Source organism: Cupressus sempervirens, chromosome 10, assembly GCF_028749045.1.
Source record: "Cupressus sempervirens isolate cs-2001-9-10 chromosome 10, ASM2874904v1, whole genome shotgun sequence".
Classification (NCBI taxonomy): domain Eukaryota; kingdom Viridiplantae; phylum Streptophyta; class Pinopsida; order Cupressales; family Cupressaceae; genus Cupressus; species Cupressus sempervirens.
In genome coordinates this window covers 896,719,026-896,738,992 of record NC_143127.1, presented here as the reverse complement: position 1 = coordinate 896,738,992, position 19,967 = coordinate 896,719,026, and the positions used below count along the sequence as shown (strand labels likewise).

Here is a 19,967-nt window from a genome sequence, read left to right as displayed (position 1 = left end):
AGCTAACCATGCAAAGGTGGTTTTAGAAAACCTCAAAACTAATTTTTAGGGCATTGACAAAGTGTGATTAGTAAACTCTAAATGTTGTGAAGAGGTTTTGGAACTCTCCAAATGAAGGATGGAGATTCTATTTTAGACTACTATACAAGAGCTTCTCATTTGTTGAATCAGTTGAAAGCTAATGGTGGAACAATGGAAGAGTGGAGGAACATTGAGTAAATACTTAGAAGTTTTCCCTCTAAATTTAACACAGTCATTTCCATAGGGGAGGCTAATGACCTCACAAATGACAGTTGACAGGTTCCTTTTAAACCCATGAGTATCACTTGAAAAGGTTAGCAACCTTCCTAATAGAAAGACTTTAAAGCTCAAGGCAATGCAAGAGGTAGAGGGACAGCACGGATTTTTTTTGAAAGGGGCACTTTTGGAGCAGACAACTCCAAAAAAGCAAACAGTTGAGAGGGATCAAGCAACTCACACCTTAGCTTCAAAAATTATAAATATTCCGCAAATCAAATCAGGGGAATGATAAAAGTAATGTCCAATGTTGCTACTACCACAAGTATGGTCATTGTGCAAGTGAATGTTACAAAATTAAGTGTGACCAGTCAAATCAAAGTGCAAATGTGGCTGATGAAAACGTAGCTGAATCTAATCAGTCAAAGACATTCATCATGTGCAGCAACAGTGAGCAAGGTAGTGCTGAAGTGTGGGATCCAAACAAGTGGATGTGGCAACCACATTAGTGGAAATGGGAGTTTTTGGTGCAAGAATCAGAAAGGGAACAATGAAATTGCTAGTTGTGGGAAAATGGTTTGTTATGATCTGCACGAAGCATGGTGAGAAGAAAGAGATGGAAAATGCTTATTTTAACCCACAGATAAAACACAGCCTTTCGAGTGTTTGACAAGTGATCCAATATGCTACTTTTTGAGAAAGGTTAGTGTATCATCTTTGACAAGAATGGGAGCAGGAACATGGTAACATTTGTCCAAGGACAAAAGATATAATGTTTCTACTATGTATACAAACTATTTCATCAATGCAGTTTGCAGTTGCTTCTCCTAGGCATGAAAAGTGTACTGCTGTACAGTAGCATTCAGTCTTCAAGATGCTCATTCTAGATCCCTCCAAGTTCTAGTATCTAAGATATGCAAATTTAAGTTATTCTGAATTGAGTCTTTTTTCCAAGAAAGATATGGTAAGGGGTTTACCAACCATAGTACAACCCAGGCACAATTTGGAAACTTTAGAAGAGCAAGAGAACCATTTGATTTGGTGCATACAAATTCATGTGGCCCTATGCTAACTGTCACAATAGGGAAATGTCAAAATTTTATGACTTTCATAGATAACTACAAGTCAATGACATGTCTTTTTTGAAGCATAATTTGAGGCTCCTTAGAGGTTCAAAACGTTTAAGGCCTAGTTTGAGAAGGAAAGTTGATGCAGGAGCATCTTGGGTTTCCTTGCTATCCTGCTCATCTTTTTTCATTCTGCCCGTTATTGCCAAGTTGCAGTTAGTGCTGAGTTGCAGTGGTTGCCGAGTTGTAGTTGTTGGCCGAGTTGTTCAGTGTTGGCTGGGTTGTTCAATATTGGTTGAGTTGCTCAGTGTTTACCGAGTGCTTTGGTGGCCGAGGGTTCCTTCATGTGTCGAGTGAACTTGATGTTTGCTGATGCTCGGTTCATTCTTTGACCAAGTTTGTCTGTAATTGGTTCTTAGTTTGAGCTGACTTATGTATTTAATTTGGGTCGTGAATTTAATGTAAGGATCTTGTCTTGGGATGTGTGCATACCGTTTTGAGGTCAGCCTTCTATTAGGTAATGATCTAGAATCTTCTGTAAGCCATTTTGGCAACCATTAATAGGGATGTCTAGGCTTAGGTTAAGTAGTGCGAAGTCAAGGGAGCTATAAGAGTTAGAATAAAGCACTTGTGAAAAATTCTAAGCCTGGAATTTTGTAAATCTTGTTGGTTGTAATCCAGAAGGCGTTACAGTCGGGAATGTACGTGGAGAATTTGATGAAATACTAAAGTTATGCTATTCCTTGTCTCCTTGGTGTTGTTCTTTGTGTTGTTTGCTTCTGTTGTGTTAACTTTGCCGGGTGATTGGACTATTAGGTGTGCCCTTGGTCCTAATTTTCTAACCATTCTTGCGTCAAAAGTTGTAACAAACGGATTTTCATAACAAAAGAAAGAAGAACTAATATCTGGTTTCACATAGAAATGAAAGAGTTTTCTTCAACCAACTTTCGAAACAAAGCATCTTAAATCTTTTTCAAGAGACATTAATTGATTTAACTACTAACGATTAACTTAGATAACCATTCAACTGAAATAACCTGAATAACGATTAACTGAAGTAACTGAAATAACGATTCATTGAAGTAACTAAAATAACAATAAATTGAAGTAATAGAAATAATGATAAACTGAAGTAATTGAAATAATGATAAACTATCTTCCCTTGCATATAGTAAAGAAAAACATGATCAGTTACAAGAGGAAAATAAATGCATATTAGGAATGGACAAAAGAAACATACAAGAAGTAACTGGCGAGTCTTTAATTAGTTGTGCAAGCCTCGGCTTTCGGTAAGAGGAGAAGTATTGACTTAGGCTTAACCTCTCAACCTCGGATCATATTCATCCCCACACAATCTATTGAATAGAAAGGCCCTCCTTATCCCGAGATCAGGCTTGGGATACTTCTAGTCTAGTCAACTGAGCATTTCTGGTGTTTAGAATATCCGCACAGTTATGGACGGACATGTTTGAATAATTGGCACTACTGACATCAAGTGATCATAGATGACAAACATGCTTTTAACGACTTTGGTCAAGGTTTTCGGATGGGTTCAATTACCCGATCACCACTGCTCGACTTGACAACAAGAGAACAATAAGTATGAACATGCCTGAGCTATTAAATGATTTTCCTTTTAAAAATCATATAGAATTGTTATGCCATGTTTTATTTTATTTCCATGATATTGCAGATTTCTATCTCATCTTTTCACCTCTTCCTTGGCTATATAGCCGGGTGAGTCCTAGGTGTTTGAATCTTAGAGAAACCAACGCTTTTTGTTGATCGTAAACGGACATAAGAATATTACATGTTTTCAGCATATCACATTTATGTGACCTGAGAAATATAATCTTAAGACTTGCAAAATAAATACCATTTGATTCTGACATTCGACAATAGAATGGAGATATGAAATCATGACATGAATATTTGGTCTTGACTGAGCATGAGAAGTTCTGACCTAAGGAGGATCTATCCGATCATATCAAACAAGGATGATGTACGACATTTCCAGGAACTGTATCTTACTGCTGTAATTACAAATGCAGTAGTATCTGATAAAACACATTATAAATCATTTGAACATGGGGAGGCAACCACATAACTTGGTAAGTTTGAAAGGTAATTGAGCCTTGGCTAGATGCTATCAACCAGCTCTTTCATGGAAATAACTCTGAACACTATCTTAGTGTGATTACCAATCATGTCTTTCAGCAAAAGTATAAATGAAATGGGAATATCGTGGCAAGAAAATATGCAGAGGGAAAGAACGTAAGGAAAAAAATGTAGAAAGATATATCATGAGGAATGAGACTCAATGGTCTAATATATTCTTGGTTTCTCATGACTTCCATAAATAAAAGGCTTTCCAAGATCGTCAGCTGTAACTCATGATTGGTTTACAAAGATTTGTTTTCTTGATCCACTGAGAATCAAATGCCAAATGTATGTTTCAGTTTCAAGTAAATAATTGAATAGATAAGGAAAAGAATTTGAAGGTTATGAATCAAGGATAAATTATAATATATTTATCTACTTGCATGTAGATGTATTTATAAGATTTGCATCATATTATATGTTTTTATCCAAGGTTGTATCTCTTATTATGTATATCTAAATACATACTTTATTTGGAAGATTATTTTATCTTCTTGTACATGTATTTAAATGTATGTATTAGATAGAATCTTGTATAAAAACTATATTATGGTGTCACCTTTATTTCTGTATCTATGTGCATGTACATAAATATGTGTTACAATGAAACGATGGAAATGTCAACCATAAGCCAATAAAGGTATGTACTTTAATCAAGTTAAAATCATTAATGTTTTTAATGTTTATCTAATAGCTCATGCTTGTCCAAATGATTGTACTCTGTTATACAATTCACTAGGTCCTTACCAAGATAGTTAGAGGTCATACTCGTCGACCAAATAAGTGGACTAAGATAGCATCCCATTCCGTTGATCCTGTTTAGCAATGCTTTTCCCCTTCATCTTCTCTTCCAATCACCCGTGCAACATTTTCCATGATAATAACAAGTTCCATGATAAATCCATAATAACATTTAATATAGATATTAGCAAGGAATTTAATTATTAACCATAATTCCGAAACCAAGCAACTGCTAACTTCTATCATCATATGACAAACAATGGATAACGACCATCATCATTAAACAGTTAAACAAATTAATGAATAGAACGGATATATTTAACTACCCTTTTCACATTATTATGAAAGAAAATCCATTCAATTCAACGGCTATAAATAAATTTAAATTAGGTCAAAATTTAGGATGTAACGAAAGTGGACGAAGGTCCTAACATAAAATAGTGGGAGAGAGTATACTTCTTATGAATTTGTATATTTTTGATGGAATGAAGACATCAAGAAAGAATTTATGATCAGCTGCACTTGTAAAGCTGTTGCAACAACAATTTTTTGATAGACAGAGGTCTAACAGAGGTTGTACATGACAAGATCCCACAATAAGTGTAGGCAAAGTGCAAATGGATAATGGAGCATGTTAGAGGTTTTTGGATTCGTGGCATATGTATTTGTGCCTGTGATGTCCCAATTTTTGTTCGGATAATGCAATATCACTAAATCACATATAATAGACATGTGCTATCTAAACAATAAAGACAGTGCCTTGGGGTTTATTAGGATCTTGACACCAACTTCGGTGAGAAAAATGGGCTCTGCAACTTGTCGCATGTTTGAATGATGCCAATCTTGGATTCTGCTTGGTTTGTGTTTTGTGAGTCATGTTGTATGCCTCGTGTCAATTGTACCCTTTGCTTGATTGCAGTCAGTATTTCGTTTGTGTTTGTCCTTCACTTGCCCTGTGTCCTATTGTTTCATTATTTTGACCCCCCGTGGTGTGGTGTGATTTTTGCCCTCGGCCTGGTTCACTCGTTCCATGGGAGAGTCGAATCATGGTGGAGGGAAGGATTGCAATGTGCAGGATGATGTGTGTAGGAGTATGACTGAGAAGGGCACTAATAAATTTGCAGTCAGGAATGATGGAGATGGTGAAGGAAAGTTGTCTTACAAACAAGTGGTGGCGGAAAGTTCTTCGACATTCTTGGCAGCTTCAGTGTTTAAGGGTGTCATTCACAGACAAAATGTGGAACCAAAGTTGCGAGGAGGAGAAGGAAGACCGATCGCAACCAATGGAGGTGGATTACTCGACAGAAGCTGTGCCACCGATGGTGGAAACGAAGGAGAGAATGGTAAGTACCCTTCTCTCGGCCCTAAGACTCTTTCTCTTTCCCCCAATGAGGACATGGTGTCTGCAATTTTGAATGAAAGGTCTAGGTTGAAAAGCATTGCTATTTTCTTTGTTTGTTTGGATAAAGAGGCTATGCTTGCCAGAAAGTTTTTTGATGATTGGTTAGCGGCAGTTTGGGGAAAAAAGCTTGGCATTTATGTGACTTATTGTAGAATGATTCAGAAGGGTTTGTTTGTTATTTTTTTGAAAAATCATAACATGCAAGAAAGAGTTTTGGAAAAAAGATTCTAGAATGTTGGTAGGTCGATGTTCAGGGTCTACCCATGGTCTCCTAAAGGTGATTTTGAGAAGGTAGTTGCTAGGGCTCCACCGAATTGGGTGGAAATTAAGAATTTGAATGTGGAATTTTGGCCATTCATCCCACAAATTCTTAAACCGCTTGGCTTAGTTTTACAAGTTGAGCAATCTAGAGTCACTTTGCCTCACCTTAATGCTAGGGTTCTTTTGGCTCTGGCTCCGGATGTGGATTTTCATAACATTATTTCTTTAGATTTAGAGGGTGAAAGATTTTGTTGGGAGATTGTCTTGTTGGGGAATCTTAATGCATGTTTTCATTGTAGATGTAATGGGCATACTAAAAAGGAATGCCCGGTTCTCCAGCGTTCTCGTAAAGAAAAATTTAATGTGGTCAATAATCAGGAAGCCTCTGGTTTACCAGTTGTGAGTAATAATGATGCAAGCAAAATCCCCAATAAAGATGAGGGGTCTATTAATTATGCTAAGGTGATAGGTGATTCGCAGACAGGGGACCCCGTTTCCACTTCGGGTCTTCAGCCTATAGATGCTAATACTATTGACATCCCTATGAGCAATAGTTTTTTGTCGTTGACAAATCCCTTTTGAAGAAAAGTTTGATGTGGTGCCGGTTAATGTTGGTGCCTCTGATATTATTCCTGCACCCGTAGCCTCCCCCCTGTCAAGAGGTCAGTCTGATTTCCCACATGTAGTTAGTAATATGCAACCTACTCTGAATGCTCAACAATTAGCCCTCATTTCCATTAAAGAGAGGGCGGTTAAAATTCAACAAGATAATAAGGAGGTGCCTTCTGTGCCTTCGGATCCTGCTTCCTCACCTAGATCTTTAGCTCTGGTAGTTTCTAATTTGGAGGGGCAGTGTATTGAGGTTGGTAGGAAGAAGAGAAAGACTGTAGAAAGAAGTTATGGTCCTCTAGGGGATAGAGGGAGAAGGAATCTCCCTGATTGTTTTAATAAGTTATGCAAGAGTTCTAAAACTCCCCCTAAATTATAATGATGCTGCATATTCTGTTGGAATGTTCGAGGGTTAGAGATGCCTGATAGGAAATATCTAGTTGGAAGTTGGTGCAATAAGTTGAAGGATAAGGATTTTATTTGTTTACAAGAAATTAAGGTGGTGGGATTTGAAGCATATTCTATGTTGAAGTTCCTTTGGGACAAATCTATAGGCTTCCACTCCAATCATGAGAGAGGGAAGGGTGGTGTGGCTATTCTTATTCACCCTAAATGGGAAAGCTCTATTGTTAGCCATGGGTGCTCTATATGTCAGAGGGTAATTTGGGTTATTGTCAAGCAAGGTGAAAGTACTTTTGGTATTTGTAATGTGTATGCTTCAAATAACTATAGAGATAGAGTAGAGCTATGGGAGTGGTGTTGTGTTCACTTGCCAAAGATACCATGGATAGTCGTGGGGGATTTTAACATGGTGGAGCACAGAATTGATAAGGCTGGAGGGTTGCCCCAGTGTTGGAAAGGTAATGAAATGTATTTTTGGTATAAATTCAAAAGAAAATTCAGTTTGGTGGATCCCATGGCAAATATGCATGGTAAGTTTTAAGACATTTGGTTTACCTGGTGCAATAATCAGTCAGGTAAACAAAGGGTTTATTGCAGACTGGATAGGGTGTATGGGGCAGTGCTTCTGTTTCTTTCCTACAACAAGATAGTCATGCTCCTGTCCAAGTTGTTCTAGCTTCTCTCTCTAATCATTCACCTATCCATGCTTGCTGTAGGATTGAAACTTTGAGGAATTCTTCAGTTCCTAAGAGGATTCATAGTTCTTTCAAGCTTAATTCTTTGCTCGTTGAGGATCCTGATAATGTGGAGGCCATTGTCATGGTATCACAGATTCTTAGCATTAGTAATCCTTTGCTTGATTCTATTGACCTTTGGAACCTTAAGGTGGAGACTTGGAAATTTTTTCTTAAAGTAATTGGTAAGAAGTTAGCCATGGACAAAAATCAAGAGGAATCTTTGTGGCAGAACAAATTGATTTGGGCAGGAAAAGAATTACAAGATTTAGGACATAGAGGAATTGGAAATGCAAATGGCGAGCATTAAGCATCATTTGAGTTGCATTCAACAGTACAAGATTCAAGGGCAGAGGATTAGAGCTAGGATGAATTGGATTGATGAAGGGGATAAAGGTTCGGGGTACTTTTTTAACATTATTAAAGCCAAGCACAAAAGAGAACTTATTAGTGATATTCTTGTTGGGGATAGATTTTTAAATAACCCTGAGGAGATTCAAAATGCTTTTTATAGTTTTAATAGCAATTTATTCTCTTCAAAGATGACTCCAGAGAGCAGAATAGTGATGGAGGAATGCTTTAAACTCATTCCTCTTAAAGTTTCAAAAGAGGAGCAAACTATTCTTAGCAAGGAGATCTCGGTGGGGTAAATTGAAGCTGCTATTGATTCCTTTCCTAATGGAAAGTCTCCAGGCTTGGATGGTTTTCCGGCTGAGTTCTATAAGAAAAATAAAAGTTGGATTTACCTTGAGCTGTTGGCTGTTTATGAAGAAGCTTTTAAGAAGGGATCATTAGGGGGATCCATTAATAAAGGAGTTATTAAGCTTTTGCCTAAAGCGGGGGATAAGTCTCTGGTTAAGAATTGGAGACCCATAACTTTACGTAACCTGTCCTATAAAATTCTTGCTAAAGTGCTTCCTAGAAGAATTGCTTTGTTGCTAAATAAGTTTGTGTCTCAGACACAAACAAGTTGTATCCAAGGGAGGTATATTCTGGAGAATTTGATCACTAGTTGGGAGGCTATGAATTGGGCCAAAAGTGACGGGCAAGATGTAGCTATGATTTTGTTAGATTTTGAGAAAGCATATGACAGGATTGAGTGGGGATTTGTAATTGGTATGCTTAAAGCATTTGGCTTTCTAGAAATCTATTGCAATTGGATTAATGTTTTGTTTAAGGATGTTAGTACTGTCATTGATGTGAATGGGTGCTTGTCAGAACCTATTGTGTTAGAAAGGTCGATTAGGCAAGGCTGCCCGATTGCTCCTTTGCTGTTTGTCATAGCAACAGATGCTTTGTTTTACATTTTAACGACAAAGGAGCTGGGTCCTCCTTTGAAATGCATTTCCTTGCCTAATGGGGAGGTGTTGCTTAATGCTTACTTTGCAGATGATGCATCTTTGTTCTTAGGACTTTTAGAGGAGAATTTTGAGAATGCTTGTAAAAGGATTAGTTTCTTTTGCATGGCCTCTGGGTCTAAGATTGCACCTTCAAAATCTAATGTGTTGGGCTGGTCTGTTGATCCTCCAGATTGGTTGGTCAGTAAGGGTTGGCAATGGTTTGGGCTGAATCAAATTGTCAGATACTTGGGTATCCCCTTCTCAGTTGATCCTAATCTCAATAAGATGTGGGATTGGGTCTATGAAAAAATTTAATAAAAAGCACTTGAAATGGCAGACCCATTCCTTGTCTCTTGCTGGTAGATTGCAGGTGGTTTAGAAAGTTCTTTCCTCTCATCATATTTTTTTTGCTTCGGCCTGGATGTTTCTTAATTCTTATGTGAACATGTTAGAAAGAATTCTGTGTGATTTTCTTTGGTCAGATGGAAAAAGGAGTAAGAAGAGACACTATGTTAAGTGGGAATGGTGTTGTTAAGTAAGAAGCAAGGGAGGTTTGGGGCTGAAGGATATTAAAGCCCAAAGTATGGCCCTAGCATCCAAATGGATGTTGAAAGCACTATGGGGTGATGAGCCATGAAAAATTCTTATTAGGAATAACCTTTTGAAATCTGTCATTAAGAAAGGCAAGAATTGGAAGGATGTTCCAATGATTGACATTGTTTTTGGGGATTTTAAGATGAGACTGTTCGGGTCAAGAATTTTTCAAACTTTTTGGAAGGCTTGGATTTAGGTGAGGAAGCTTATACAGGATAGAGAAGCTGTAGGAGGACCTCCTTATTTCCTTGTGCTGGATAGATCCATTTTTTGGGGGCTTTCATATAATAATAAAGCTTTGGCCCTTACTCAGAGCTGTTCTGCCAAAGCATGGAACACGAAGGGGATTTCATTGATTCGGGATATCTTGATGGGCAGGAGGTTAGGTGTGTGGGAGGAGTTAAAAGACAGATTTGATATTGCTGATTCATAGAAAAAGACTTTCACTTTGATTAAGAAAGCGATTAAATTTAATAGCCCTTGTGATATTATTGATTCAAAGGCCTTTCTGGATAAAGCTAAATGGGTTGATGGTGTTCTGTTGAAAGATACTACCACCAAAGGACTTTATCTGTGTATGAAGAATGATTCCTCTCTCATTGCTAGAGTGATCCAGTGTTGGGGGCAAATTAATCCATTCTCTTATTGGTCTTTCTTTTTTGATTTTTTTTGGAAGGGTAAAGCTGAGCCTAAAAAGATTTGTTTTAAATGGTTGCTGTTGCTTAAAAAGTTAACTGTGGGTCAAGTTCTTTCTTCTATTGGTTTATCCCCCGTGTCTTGCAGTTTGTGTAATGTGACTGAATCTTTTAGAGCATTTTTTTTTGAGTGTGTTTATGCCCGTAAGTTGTGGTCCATTTTTCTTGGTTCTGCTAGTGTTTGGAATTGTGCTGGTAGTATCTCGTGGAGTGAAATTCTTGCTGGTTATGTAGAGAAATTTGATTCTAAACTTAACACCTTATGGTTTGCTCTTTCTACTAAAATTTTATGGACTCTTTGGAAGGACAGGAACAAAGAAATCTTTTAGGAAGAGAGAAGGGTACTTACTGAGTTTAATTTTAAACTCACCCGTTTTCACATTATGTCTCAGGTTGCACTGGTGTTACATATCTCCAGGAGCGATTTCATGTTACTTGTGCGAGATGGCAGCTTGCTGATCAACAAGGATAATGTGCATTCAACAAATTATATTGCTGAATACCAGAGTTTCTTAGCTCCTTCAGAGGCAGCAGATTTAAATAATGAAAGCAATATGTTGCAAGTTTACAATGCAGCCAGTCAGGAAGAGACAACTGCTGATGTGGTTCAAGATCCTGATGATGTTCCAGGGGCTCAACCTGATCTTGACAGCCAGAATGATGGCTGGAGCTAGCTTGTTCCTTCTGCTTGATCTTTGTTATTATGAATATATATATAAAGATGTAATCAGTGTATGTAAATTTAAAAGCTGATAGTATGTCGATACTTTAAGTTTTGTTGTCACCCCCCAAATTTTTTGTAATTGTGTATGTAATTGGGGGTGTGATCTGATGTTTTATCTCAGACTCTCGTATTTACTTGTAAATGTTTAAACTATCTTAATAGAAAAAAATAAATAAAGACAATGACTTGAATAAGTATTAAGCAATTAAGAGATATCAACTAAATGATTATGATGACAGCGATCAAACAAAGGTTGACAAATGATCATCAAAGCAGTAATCATACAAGTAAACATTAGTTACCGATTTGGGATACAAATCCGATTCGGGCACGTGAATTGGATTCATGGATTCGTATTTTTTATTTTCCCCATTAAGATTCGCAAGGATTCGTGAGTATATATATATAAAATTTATAAATATATATATATATATATATATATATATATATACACACTATATATATTTATTCCAAGTTTGGCATGTGGGTCCTTGGGGATTCATGACGGATTTGTGAGGATCCGCTTGGATTCATGCAGGATCCTTGTTTTGGACTGTGGATTTGTCTGGATTCGCGATTCGCAAATCTGAATGGATCCACAGTCCAAAACAAGGATCTTGCATGAATCCGAACGAATCCTGGTATGAATCCGGCCTCCTAGGCATGAATCTGGTAACTAAGAAGTAAACTAATCAAAATCAGTAAGAGGTATGATTTGTATAACAAACCAATTTTTTTTGCTAGGAAGAGTTATGATTTGGAAGAGAGATAATCTTTCAATGATCAAGAGGTGCAATGCCTTTGATATTGCAAGGTATATAAGGGAGGTCAAAGTCATTTTGCCAATAATCATTGAATCATTTTGCTTTCTTTATTGATTCTTATTGGGTCACTCTATTAAGCAATTGGCCTTGTTTCAAGCTGTTGCATTTACATCAAGTTCGATATAAAAAATAGCACCATCGTTGCAAGTTCATAAAGACAAATCAGAAACAGCACCATATTGCCATAAGCGATATTATATATACATATTTTCATTTTCAGCACGATATGTCAACGGCAGCAGATCATTATATCGCTATAAGAAATATCTGGAAAGATAATTGCATATGTTTAAGGATCAAGATCAGACACAGTAATAGAATTGATAATAACACTGTAAAGTTTATATCACAGATCGGGAATAGCATTACATTGTTATAAGTGGTGGTAATTACAATGATAATAGGAACAGATTGTAGCTTACTTAAAGTATCATATCCAAGATAGCTACGAGTCTCATTGGTTGTATAATTCATATTGTATATTAGAAGTAGAAGATTTTCCTTGCATAATTGTCATCAATCATATCAGAGACAACAGAGATAATGTTGTTTGCATTGCATTGAGTGCAGATAAATAGACAAAAACCATCTTGCATATATCTAAGTGTTGAATCAGACATATCAGTCACATTGTTCTCATCCTATCAGTTGTATAGCACAGGAAAAATCTTTTAGAAGTGGTATCATAGACTTTTATTCTTATTTCAATCATTATCATTTTAATTATTATTTGAGATTTTCATGAACTTTTTTCCTTCAATTGATAAGTTTAAGTCAATTGTCTCAATGTCCTAAGTTCAAACATAAGAGGACATTACAGTGCATAAGGAGAAAATACAAAATTTGAATGACATAGGTGAAAAGTGCATCTTTGTAAGATACAATGAAGAGACCAAGGCATATAGGCTGTACAACCCTGTCAGGAACAAATGATGATTAATAGGGACGTGAAATTAATAGAAAATAGTCATGGGATGTCACAGTGGACACCTCTGTAGACATCTTAGTAGTGGTGCCCATTTATGATGAAGAAAATGAAGAGAAACGAGGTGCATCTATAGCAGATATGGAGCTCAACAACCATCTTCAAAAGTCAGCTACAGCAAGGAGTCCATACAGCTCTAGAATCCTCTAGCAGAAGCTTTTGAAACCAATCAGTTTTGTAGACTTCTTGTACAGTCGAGCATCAACAACAAGAGTCTGTTCTCATTCTTGTCTCCCTATTGCGGAGAAAATGAAAAGCTTGAGGGAGATCTATCATGATGAAAGGTTTGATGATAAATTCAATGAAAATCTGAATTTTTCATTGTTTCCTCAGAGTGACCCAATTTATTTAGAATGGATTGTAAAAGAAGATAAATGATGTGAGGCCATGGAAGAGTAAATAGATGCACTAGAAAGAAATAATATACGGAGCCAATTGATTTACCTTTGGTTAAGGAAGTGATTCATTTGAAGCAGGTCAATAAAACCAAGATCAAGATTGAAGGAATGCCAGTAAGACTAAGCAAGGCTGGTTGTTAAGGGATACAAATAATAGTCCAGAAGAAATTATAATGAAACATATGCTATAGTAGCAAGGATAGAAATCATATGGGTAGTCTTAGCAATAACAACTAAACATAGTGGAAGGTGTATCAAACGGACATGAAGGCCCCCTTCTTGAAAGGTGTGTTGAAATAAGCAATCACTTGACTATGAAGTTCCAAAACAAACAAGAATAATGTTTTGTATGAAGAATGCTCTTCATGGGATGATTGTTTCTTGTTTGTTGAAAAATTGCTTTATTGTTAGTGATGGTAAGCCCACCGTCTTCATCAGGAAAAGTAATGGTAAGATTTTAATTGTTGTCTTGTACATCTAGATCATAGTTGAAAAACTCGCAGTTGGCAAAAAGTCTGCATGGCCCAAAAATGCGACTCCACAAAAACTGGTCAAAAAACTCAGCAACCTAAGATTTCTCATAAATTTACCAGAGATTTTTTGGTGCAGAACTCAGTTAGGAGATGCATTGAATGAGTCAGTAAATGAGAGTACATAAAAGAAACAAGCTAAGTCTTGTTATATCTGATTGATTTGAATGCAAACTGGGTACAAAATGGTATCCTTAGGTGGAAAATTGATGGTTGATAGCTTGATAATCTAAAACACAATTGAAATCACAAATTGTTTTTGTAAACTAAAAGCAAATTGGACATCAAAACATTTTACATCTTCCTCTTATATGCTTTAGTAAATGTAGAGGTCAAATCAAGCAAAGAGGATCTAGTCCTAGAATTTTGTTGTGGTCGCGCCCTCTTGCTTGGCACAAAAGGTTGCGGGTTGACTTCCATCCTGAATGCAAATCCTGTTGGCACTGAAAATGACTCCTCGTCATCCTCAACCTCCTCATCCTCCCCAATGTCATCCAATGTGAATCCAAATCCGCCCCTCTTCCTCCATTGCTTGCCTCTCCAAATCATAGATGCCATCCTTGATAAATAATGGAGGGTGGTCCAACACTATCCAATCATTGTAAGGATCTATATAATCCAAGTCAATTGGACCATCTGATATCTCTCCTACCTTCCTTGTGTGTAATCAAAGATTATATTGCATAAAGACAAGGTCATTGAGGCGTTCCCAAGCTAACTTAAACCTCTTGTTTGTGGATGGCCTCAAAGAGGCTCTAATGGATGAATTACAATATTGGCATAAGATTTGAAGGGAAAATCTTTGGACATCTAGGGTATTTCTGCCATGATTTCCCCATCAAGAATCTCTAGGATAAAATATTGAAGAGTTAGAAAGCAAAGTGAAAACATTTTTTATCAAATTATCTATAGCTGTAAACTTGTGAATTTGAAATTTGTAGTGTTTAAGATGCACGTGAAACACTCCAAATATTATACATGGTATTTGTGTGATTCTTCCTCTCTTAGCTAGATTTAATGTGTGATTGTGTGCGCCTCTAGATGAATTGGTAAGTAAACAATTGTACGAATGCAAGGATAAAAAATGTCATTTATAACTTGGTAAACATTTCAATAATCATAAAGAGTGAAATAAATGGCATAATAAAATTAAAAACATGTTCTTGTTTACTTTATTGTAGGGTGGCTCTCCTATGAATGCAATCAGGTGAAGAAAACAATGGTTCATCAACCTTTGTATAGCTTTGTAACTCATCAAAGATCAATTCTTGAAGGTGCTCATCATCAAATAATATCCAAATTCATGTGTTGAGACCAAATTTAACCTCTGCGTTTTCTTTTTAAGTGTTGGAGAAAAATAACTTGGGGTTCAAGAAGTAGATAACTGAATATGTTGGTGGAGTTGTTGGGTTCACCTCCAATTGATTATGCACCATATGGATGCATATTTGGTCTTGTATGACAAGTGTTGAGTGGCCTCTTTGGCCCTATCTAGTGCCTCATATAGATACCCAAGAGGGTTTTTTATCCTCATCAGTCATTTGCAAAACCCACACTAATGGCTCTAACTCCTAGATATAAAAAATCTAACAAAATCAGTGAATTGTAATATTAGAAAATTAAATAACACATCATCAATCGATGTTTTAAAGATTACATTGATGATCTCCTCAATCTTACCAAATCTAACATAAAAAATGACCTTCACGACCTTCTCTACTTCAAGCTTCTTAGGATAAGGGATCTCCAACCATCTCTCACTTGCAAATATCCGCTTCAAGTTGGGCAATGTAGCTAAACTGCTCAACAAGATGAGAAAATTAGTAGCAAAGCATGTGACCTCTTATTGCACAAGATCCGTACCATCAATGTGCTCTCTTGTATGATTTGGGACCCACATTTGGTTGTAGATGTATTTTGTGATATTCCTTTCATCTTCAACAACATTCTGCTCTCAACTTAGTTTTCCTATGTCCTCAAAAAGTAATTCATGACAATTGGCAAGACAAGGACTCCAAAATAATATCAGATGCCTAGCCATTATAAGTCTTTTGGCTGCCACATATACAACTATATTATTTAGTCACATTTTGGGTGACATTATGTACTCCCACTTGTATCACCACCTCATCCAAAATGTTACACAAAGTCTCTGCATTTGTGACTTCATTAGAGGCATCAACTGATTTTAAAAATAATAACTGTCTGCTTGAAGAAAATAGAAAGTTGATGAGCATCCTATTCTTGCCATCTATCCACCCATCAAATAGAATGGTATAGCCATACTTTTCCCGAATTCTCCTTTGCTCTTCCACAATTTGATGAGTGTTTTGGACCTCATCTTGCAATAATGACCCACTCACCTCATAGCGACTTTTAGGGCCTTGAACCTCTAACCTGCCATGGTCAATGCAGTGACCAATTTCTCCCAATATGGACTAGAACAAACATTGAAGGGAATATTGTTGTAGTACGAAAATATAGCACATGCCAACTTTGCCTCTACAACTCTTTGTTCCATGCAGTGTTTCAAAATTTGGGTTGCGCACCATGAGTGTTATGTGGAACAAAATAGTCTGAGATATAGCTGCTGACACTTCCGATCCTTGTATCTATGGCCCAAGGAAGGAGTCTCCAGACCTGCATTTGACCTTGTAGAACTACAATTTTCCATTGGGGCTGCCACTGCCTCTGTTCTTCTCTTTTTTCCTACCTTATTTTGCTCATATGCTTCAAGGTCACAGCCTCTTTGAGGCATTCGACACATGTTGTAATATCTCGACATTCAATCTTTGCAAAGTGATATTTTTGTCAATTTATGCCATTGGCCATACACTTACTGCACTATTTACTAGTGACATCTTGCTGCTCCTGGTGTCCTATGTTTCCAAAAAATTCAAAAAAGTCCCTCTTTCTGCCAGTTCTATTAGTACTCAGTCTCGATAGCCATTTTTTAGGCAAATAGGATTGAACTTAGCAAATGGAAACAACATAGAAATATCAGTAACACTGTAATATTTTAGTTAGTTTGGTTTGACGGTGACTAAAAATTCAGTTATGTAGCTTGCTAGTTGAAGTTGAACTTTAAAATCAGCATTCTGTATGTGTTGAATATAAAACAAAATATTATTGAAAAAGTGAAATATTATCGAAATAGTAAATATTTAATAAGGGAGATGTGCTAAATATTATCGATGGGGTCTGACTTTGGATTCTAAGCTATTAAAAAGAACATATTCAAAATTTTAAAGAATTTGCTATAAACTTAATTTTCAACACAAACATTAAGCACCTTTGTAGCAATTAGTCATACAATATTGAATTACTCAACACTCATACAAGCATATTACAAATCTCGCTTTGATCATTCACTGTTTTTTTATAGAGAAAGATTTAAGGATGTGGAGGAAACAAGAATATAGAAATCCTCCTTTAATAAGAAAAAATTAAATTTATATACTCTGCTCGTGCGCCATTTCTATGCTTGCAGATGTTTTTGATGAGTGTCAATTTTTCTGTGGTTGAATATGTTTTATTGAGTGCTGTTTTTGTGCTTGGTTAACTTTTTTTGGCGTAATGCCCATTTGCAGAAGTAGTCTTTTGTTTTTTATTTTGCCATTAACAAAAATCCTCATCTTGTTATTTTATTTTTTTCTATTCCTACACATTACTTTTTTCTTGCAATGAGTGATAGGTGATAAACTCACACTTTTCTATGGGTTTTATTTGAAAATGTGCCGTAATTTTTACGTTTCCCTCATTGCCAATTTTCTCTACAAGTCACCTACCTGGAATTTTCGCCGATGATCATTGACGAGTCATGCAAGTACTCATTGAGTCTCATAACTATGACCTAAAAGTTTGTTTGATTTCTTGATTAGGATGATTTGGCTTTGTCTTTATTTGGAAACTTGATTTTGTAGGTGATTTGGTGTTTCGGCCTTGAGATCTGTAGTTCATTTTTTCGATATCTTGGTTTGCAAGTTACTAATATGATTGTGATTTGCATTTTGAATTGGTTTGAGATGTCTGAGTTATGAACTTTTTTGAGTTGGCCGCCTATAGATTGCATTCGGTTGACTTGGATTTAGATTGTCAGTATCCATAAGTCTATTTAAGTGTTGATGCAAATTCAAGTAGTTGATCTTACTTATGGTCATATGTGTGTTGGGATGACATGATAGATGATTAAGGTGATTGGATAGTTGTTACTGGGACATTTATTTTGTTTTTAATCACGATGATATGAATAGATTGGTTTCATTGTGTAGTAGATGCTTTTGACTGTGATTTTTGGTGATTGCTTATCTTCTTGGCTTGGAAATCTTGGTTGTACTTTATTCTTTGGAGTTGTTTCTATTACAGCTATGTGTGTGGACTATAGGTTATCTTCAATTAGGATATGGTTATCATGATGCTATGGATACCTTTGTATCATAGTTTAACAAGAGCTTTGTTAGTGATGTGGACGCATCACTTGGTGATAAATGATCTTCTTTAGCTGTTGCAAGCTTCATGGAAAACTATCTTTGTGGGATTGTAAATGTTCACATAGTTGTTAGCCATGAAGGACTCTTGATATCTTTAGTTGAGGTGTTGATTTATTTGTTAGTTTTGATAGGCAATCCTTGGTTGATAAGATGTTTGCTCGTATGCAATGGTGGACTTTTGATTGCACATTTGAGCGTTGCCACGAAAGTGCTAGAAATGGGAGATTTTTATGAGACTGCTTACTTGTGCCTTGCAGAAATGCCCTGTTATAGACATTGACCACTATTTCTCTTTTTGTTCCCTTAGGCTAGTTTGAGTCTACCTCTCTGCATTTGGAGTGTTTTTGTTAGGGATCTGCATTTTATCTCTGGCTAGGAAACATGGAAAGCATCTTGCACAGTAGGGAACAGGCTAGATGCAAACGAAGATCTTGCCTAGGACTAGAATGGAATGGAATAGAGGAGGAGTCATTAGGAGATCCTTGGAATCAATAAGGCAATGAAGGGATTAGGTTTAAATATATACCTTCATCATTTTGCACATAGGGAAGCATCAAGAGCTAGTCATGGAGTCAAAAAACAAGTATAGAATTGACAATATAGGTTTAGGATGAACAATTTGATCAAATTTGACTAAGGATGAAAGATGAAGTCACAAAACCTTGGAAAGAAATTAACTTTGAGCAAGACAGACATGACCCTTTAGTGGGGATAGGTCATAGAGTGGAATTAGGAAACATCTCCTAAATGCACCAGTTCATGCACCATGACTATGTGTGCCTAGGACTAAATGAAAAGAAAAGAAAGTTACTAAGCCAACAAGCCAAAGGCGCACCAACCATCCTAGCTTGAACAAACCATAAAAATGAAAATTCCAAAAAAGAGTTCCTAATGTGCTACTTGGGCCTAGTTCCTAGGCACTAAAGACAAAGTGAACAAAACAAAAAAGAAACAAAATCCTTGTGTTAATGGCATGAAATGTTCACAAAATTGGAAAATCCAAACAACACCTCTCCATGTGCCTCCATCCCACGTGCCACTCTACACCTCTCCCTCATGTGCCATTTCACGCCAAACACAAATCAAAACAAAAGGTGATTAAAATACATTAAATGAAATCCTAAAATCGTATCTTTTTGCATCAATATGCAAGGCCATGGCTTCTTAGAAATATATATTGCTCCTCTCATTTTTTGAGCTTGATAACCTTATTTCCTTCAAGGCAATGTTATTCCTTCAAACTGGCGATAATATGCAAAGTGCTGAGCGATGCTTCCTACAGAAATTTGGGAAAGTCGTAAGGAAGTCTGAATCTAAGGCAATGGTTCAAAGCTATCACCGGTCAGAACTCTTCTCACATAAATCACGAGGAATTGGATTAATCATTCAATAACAAACAAGGAAATAGCTTTTAAGAAGGCCAAAATACTTATCGTTATTAATTGAAAAGGTCAAAGCTTTACATTGCAGAATAAGTCTGGAAATACTTGATATTTCTTGAGAAAGTGGAATGCATGTGGTCCTTATTATCAGAAAACTGAGTTAGAGTTACAGGGCTTAGTGTAAAACTAGAATGATCTTAGAAAGAGTTATTATTTCTTGACTGCCAGGAACCTCTGTCACCCTTGATTGATAGTCATTCCTCACCACAAACAACTTATGGACTCAAGACAAGAGTTTCAAGATTTGACAATCCTTGTGGTTCCACTGTGCCGTGGATTCATATTTGGCGTTGAAAGTATGACAATAGTTCACTTTTAAGGCTTGATCCCTG

General features: G+C 36.5%; 1 protein-coding gene across 2 annotated transcripts in view; it reads left to right on the top strand.

The window, feature by feature from the left end:
- LOC149536895 (uncharacterized) overlaps positions 1-11,160 on the top strand; it is a 45,841-nt gene extending 34,681 nt beyond the window's left edge. For both annotated transcript variants that reach the window (XM_089806854.1, XM_089806853.1), the window contains exon 4: positions 10,635-11,160. In XM_089806854.1, the coding sequence (XP_089662980.1) occupies positions 10,635-10,916 (282 nt within the window). In that variant the 3' untranslated portion in view covers positions 10,917-11,160. The remainder of the gene's footprint in view (positions 1-10,634) is intronic.
- The last annotated feature ends 8,807 nt before the right edge of the window (positions 11,161-19,967 follow it).